The sequence below is a fragment of the Coregonus lavaretus genome (assembly GCF_964263955.1).
Source record: "Coregonus lavaretus genome assembly, chromosome: 28".
In the NCBI taxonomy this organism is placed as follows: Eukaryota; Metazoa; Chordata; class Actinopteri; order Salmoniformes; family Salmonidae; genus Coregonus; species Coregonus lavaretus.
Genome location: NC_140015.1, coordinates 13,566,066 through 13,572,065, shown reverse-complemented (window position 1 = coordinate 13,572,065; position 6,000 = coordinate 13,566,066). Strand labels below are relative to the sequence as shown.

Sequence of the window (6,000 nt, the reverse complement as noted above, 5' to 3'; positions counted from 1 at the left end):
ACTTAAGCTAAAGACATCACAACCCTTGCTCCTTACTTATCTGCTGTAGGGATTGAACATACATTTATTTGGAAAATAAAAATGGAAAATGACCTCCAGAAACAAAGTGTCCAAGTCAGACTTAACCAAAAATAAGTTCAGCTCAGTTCTCACTGTGTGTCTGTGGCCCTACCCTTGTAGAAGGCTCTATGGAGGGGAACCTTGCGGAGATGGAGGCTTGCTACGGAGCTATGATGATGAGCCTGCAGGCGTCAGTGACAGGTCTGGAGAGCCAGCTGACCCAGATCAGGGCAGACACAGAGCGCAGCTCCCAGGAGTACCAGGCCCTGCTGGACATCAAGACCACAGGCTGCTGAAGGGAGGAGACATTGGGTGAGCTGACCTCTCAACTCTGACCCTTTGACTCTCAGTATGACATCAGTCCTCCTCCTCTCTGATGAAGGCTGTCTTGAGGATATTGTGTCCTTTGAAATATGTTATCATGAGATTTTGGTTCATTGTGCTGACATTTGGGATTTTTCTGAACTTTTCTCCTTTTGTTCAATGGCAGCTAACCATCATGTTAGATGTACCTCTATATATTGTGCCCAGTATTAGTTAGATAAATGCTCCCTAATGTGTGAATATGTTCTGTTGTAGAACAGTGTGAGTCATTCCCTTGGGCAGCCTCTAGGTGGCAGTCTTTGAAAGCAGATAAAGACAGAGCACTAGGATAACACAACAAATTGGTAACATTAGTTCAGACCAGTGAATGTTTTAGCAGATGAAGGTGCATTATTTTGTCAGTATTATTCACTTGAATCACTTCTGATTGTGTTCTTTTGTTTCTGTAGGTATGCAGTAACCAACACAGGAGTAAGCCTAACCAAACTCGGTGTGACCAAACTCGAATTTGATCTCTTTTGATCATTCTGTTTGGGAACTCCCATATTGAATCAACACACTTTTATTACCCAGATTAATAAGAATGATATGAAGTACACACAGGTGTGAACAGCAAATAGAAATTAACAGCATATTACATTTGTAGTTGACACTGTCTCATCAAATGTCTGGTGTCTGTCAGAGGACCACAATTCTCTCTCTCTCTCTCTCTCTCTCTCTCTCTCTCTCTCTCTCTCTCTCTCTCTCTCTCTCTCTCTCATTTCAGTTCCAGCTCGTTAAAGTGACAGTAATAGAGGAGCTGGTGGATGGAGAGGTTGTGAGCTCCACCTCCTCTACAACCACAGAAGAGGTGGCAGACTCTTATCACAACACTGTTTAACACCAGATACAGGAGAATGTTCAGCTCTAATCAACTGATTCTCTTCAAATAAAACAGTTCAAGTACATATATGGCTTTGTATATGTTGTTGTGCTTTGGCTGTTTTTGAGGAAATATACTAAATGCCAAGCTTACTATTCTATGAGTCCATTCACGCACGCATGCACACACACACACACAAATGCAGGCACGTACGCACGCACCCACACAAAACACAATCACATACAACACAATACATGAAAGCATGTATATGCAGGTGTATGAGTGAATACACGGGGGAGATTGAAAGAGGGAGAGTGTGAAAAGAGTGAGGGAGTTGATCCTCTTTCAAAGATGTAACAGACAAAAATCCCTGCTTAGCGCGCCGAGTGGCCCCATCTGTTATAGGCGGCTGTGCCTGTCGCTGTTTCAATGCACCCCTCAACAATGCTTCTGAGATTGAGCCTAAATAGAGCTAATTTATGCTTCTATACTATGTAAATGCTACAGCGGCAAGAGAAACCTTCGATCAGGGCCTTTTTGTGTGGCAGTAACCAGTTAATGCAGCTAAAGCATAATTAATCTACTGCGCGGGCGAAACAGAGTTGGAATTGTAAATGGAATTGCTGTTAGAAACGCAATAACTTCTGCCTGGGATGTGATTTAAGAGCTTATGCAGTTTTCTCTCTTAGCAGTACCCTTATTTTCACATTGCATCATTATAATCGTAGCAGTACTATTACCATAATAAGTGTGTACTCTATGTGTGTGTGTGTGTGTAAGTCACTCCCATTGTGGGGCTGGTGCAGTATTGTTGATCGTCTGATAGCATTTCAAGAAATACCCATGCCTCTGCCTATAGGGCTAGGGAAATAGAATTAGACTGTAAGTAGAAGTGATAATGGTTTCTTCTCTGTGTTGGTATTTAGTGAATGATAGCTGTTAGTGGGGAAGAGACTTCCTATTCACTGGCTGTCATCTCCTCCGTCAGGCCCTTGAAGCTCTCTGTGCGATGACAGGCACAGCCTTACAGTTCCTCTGAAGAGACTTTGAAATGCTACATTTGCTTTCAATAGAAGTTTAATATTGACATGGTTGTGCTTATCAAGGGTGAGTATAATGCAAACTGTGCATTATGCCTTGAAACATTTTAGGAAAACACAGTGTGGTGGAATAGGGTGCACCAGCCATGGCCATTGACTCACTACAACCCTGTGAATCACGCATCTTGTTACAGATACACTATAGTTTAGGTGATCACAGGTACCCTCTACAGACTAAGCCCTGTCTAAGCCAAGGGGGTCTACTAAGCTACAGTATATTGAATTGTTTTGAGAAGGTCATACCAAGGATCATTTAGCTATTTGATTTGGAATTTTAAGACCCCTTGAAGCATAAAAAATATATAGGAAAAAATTATTTGATGAAAAATGTATTTTGGCCTTACATACTGTATCCATTAAAAGCCTGTATAATTTTCCTTCAGGGACAATGTTGCATAATTTTTCCTGGCTCAATCAATAGAGAGAAACTCATCATACACAAATAGCTTTAGCAAAACAACAACATTTATTCCATAGACTATTATTGCCATAAGTAGATACAGACAGAGACAGCTCCTGGCTATATGTTGTTAAGTAAGCTATGCACCCTCGTCCTCTGGTGAGTCATTTTGATTTACATTTCTAGAGAAGATGCCAGTTGAAAGAGGATGGTACTGAGAGATGAAGAGAACAGTGACTTCTACAGAAAATAGAAGATATCGCTTCTGCCTGGATTCATAAACAAACTAAACTGTGATCTTAAGCAGATTTACTGAAAGGTAATGTCTTGAAATTCAGACATTTCAGCAACAAAACATGGGTTAAATCATGCATACAGACAGACAGTAGCAGTATAGCAGGGTAGTAATATCTAATGGTGGATGGATTGGTTTTGGCACAGAGGTACAACACAACAGAGGTATACTGTAGTGCTGGTGAAGAGGGTGGAGGCTGGAGGTTCCCCTTAGTAGGCCTGCTGGTTGGGAGTGAACAGCTTGTCCCACACCTCCACCTTCATGATGGCCCTGCCCATGGGGGACATGGTGACCTTGATGTCCAGGTGGTTCCCTTCATAGTTGATCCCTGAGCCATTGGCTTCCTCTCTAATGAAACCTTTCTGGTTTTTTTCATAGTACATCTCTTTATACAGTGACTCATCACAGGCTCGGCCCTTGTTGAAGATGCCCACAGCGAACCAGTTCTTGTAGATGTTGTAGTCCCAGGGCACAGCGAACATGAGGGCCACTGTCTCGATGTAGTCGTTCCGGGACCTCTCAAAGAGGTCATAGGTCAGAACGCCAACGCTGCCCGTTGCCTTGGCGCTTGATTTGCTGAATGTGCAGATATTGGTCTTTAGGGGCCGCACTGTGGGCTGGGGAGGGTTGTAGGTATCCCCACTCTCCAGGAATACCCTAGTGAGAACACACACACAACATGATACTTTCAACATTTCCTTGAATGTACAGTGTGACAATAACAATAGTTTGGTAAAGTGTGTACTCACTTTGGGTTTATGAGACAGTAGTTGTTTGTGAGATTGGTGATCTCAATGGTGACATTCCTCTTGCTGCTCAGGTTAGCTACCACGGCCTCGGCTGACTCTGCCATTTTGGAGTGGTTCTGATATGTACTTCTTTATTTCTACAATACAGAGACTAGCAGGGTTAAGCCTTTCAGTCAGACTGCTGTGTAGCAGTACATTTGGGGTTGACCCCCTGGAATGCCAAGAGGATCTGTATTGATATCTGATCCAATTCTGTCCAAAAATGTACTGTAGAATACAGTTACTGTAAGTGTCCCTCTGAAAACCTTAACTCTTTGTTACAACATGCCCTGCTCATTGTCAAGAGGTTTTTCTCAGAATCAAATACAGTAGAGAACATTATTTTCACATTTCAACAGTAATTTAATCTTCTCTGTTGGCCGTTTGCCTCATGACACACGACACGCACAGGTATTAAACAGCCAGTTTAGAATGGCAGATGTAAGAAAAGCCTGAGAGCCTGTGTGTAGTGAGGAAGATTTCAAGGCAATTCTCAACAATTACAGAATGGCTGCTCACTCTGCTCAGCTCATTAGGAAGCCTGGCTCTTTAATTACATCACTAAGTAACTGTGCAATAACCAGTTTAGAGAGGGGAAACCTGGAGAAAATCATCTCCACTTTCATTTGCAGGGAAACGGATACAAATCAAATGGACGTCTCACATGTAAACTGCACAAATAGATTCACATATGCCAAATAATGAATCTATAAATTGTCTTCATACCAATGGTTAGCGGGGGAGAACCAAATGGAAATAAGATTTTTGTTAAAAATGATCATGGAAAGGGAACAAATGTAGGTGGAATACTGTCACCCTTACAATATCTACATAACCTCTAATTATACTTATTCCAGTAATACTCATAGTTGTCATGAAAAGGACTAATATCTTACCCGTAAAAGACTTCTGAAGCGTGTTCTCTCAGCTCTAGAGTTTAGTTTAGTGAAACGCACCTGAAAGGAGGGACCTTTTTTTTCAAAAACCAGGAACAAGTTTCACTACTCTGTCCAACACCCTCAGTAAACCCTCCCACCAACCACACAACCACCACACACAAAAACACCCTCCTCCCACACACACAGGTACAGTGAGGGAAAAAAGTATTTGATCCCCTGCTGATTTTGTACGTTTGCCCACTGACAAAGACATGATCAGTCTATAATTGTAATGGTAGGTTTATTTGAACAGTGAGAGACAGAATAACAACAAATAAATCCAGAAAAACGCATGTCAAAAATGTTATAAATTGATTTGCATTTTAATGAGGGAAATAAGTATTTGACCCCTCAGCAAAACATGACTTAGTACTTGGTGGCAAAACCCTTGTTGGCAATCACAGAGGTCAGACGTTTCTTGTAGTTGGCCACCAGGTTTGCACGCATCTCAGGAGATTTTCTGTTCCACTCCTCTTTCCAGATCTTCTCCAAGTCATTAAGGTTTCGAGGCTGACGTTTGGCAACTCGAACCTTCAGCTCCCTCCACAGAATTTCTATGGGATTAAGGTCTGGAGACTGGCTAGGCCACTCCAGGACCTTAATGAGCTTCTTCTTGAGCCACTCCTTTGTTCCCTTGGCCGTTTGTTTTGGGTCATTGTCATGCTGGAATAGCCATCCACTACCCATTTTCAATGCCCTTGCGGGCGCTGCAGGATTTCAGTCCTTCACGGCGTAGTGTGTTACCAATTGTTTTGCAAACGTACAAAATCAGCAGGGGATCAAATACTTTTTTCCCTCACTGTACCATGTGGCACACACTACCACCATTACATATTGGGGCTCATATTAAAGTACAGTATAATGTCTTATAGCCAACATTATTTTGTCTAGCTCTGGGGGAACGAGTCCCTACCACACCCTAATCTGGGTTGGAGCTAGAAGACCAGAACAATAGATGGTTCCTGGTAGATAAAGGTTCATTATGTAAGCAGGGAGTAGTCACTCTGCAGTATACTCAGTTTCTCATGATAGATTATGTGTGACTGGATGATTGACTGACTTGGAGGAATTGGATAATTCGTTGCAATGGCATTGTGCAACAGAGGCACTGAATAGGGTGAACAAGTAAATACATGCTCCTCTAAAGCTACGGTCATGTCTTATATGGTGCAGTTCTACAGGACGTAGGACAAGGCAAGAGACCAAGAACCATATAAATCCTGAAAGAATAAT

General features: G+C 42.2%; 1 protein-coding gene across 1 annotated transcript; it reads right to left on the bottom strand.

The window, feature by feature from the left end:
- Positions 1-932: 932 nt before the first annotated feature.
- LOC311103643 (DELTA-stichotoxin-Hcr4a-like) lies at positions 933-4,921 on the bottom strand. Its single transcript, XM_084145249.1, has 3 exons — positions 4,726-4,921; positions 3,791-3,927; positions 933-3,698 (listed from the first exon to the last, which is right to left on the bottom strand). Exons 2-3 carry the CDS (start codon positions 3,892-3,894, stop codon positions 3,251-3,253), a joined length of 552 nt encoding a protein of 183 aa, XP_084001375.1. The 5' UTR covers positions 3,895-3,927; positions 4,726-4,921; the 3' UTR covers positions 933-3,250.
- Between the last annotated feature and the right edge of the window lie 1,079 nt (positions 4,922-6,000).

What these genes read in the sequence shown, in the direction of transcription:
- LOC311103643 (XM_084145249.1), bottom strand. Translation starts at nt 3,894, where the DNA reads ATGGCAGAGTCAGCCGAGGCCGTGGTAGCTAACCTGAGCAGCAAGAGG. An exon ending in TACTGTCTCATAAACCCAAA is followed by an intron (nt 3,699 to 3,790) that starts GTGAGTACACAC and finishes TGTTCTCACTAG; the next exon opens with GGTATTCCTGGAGAGTGGGG.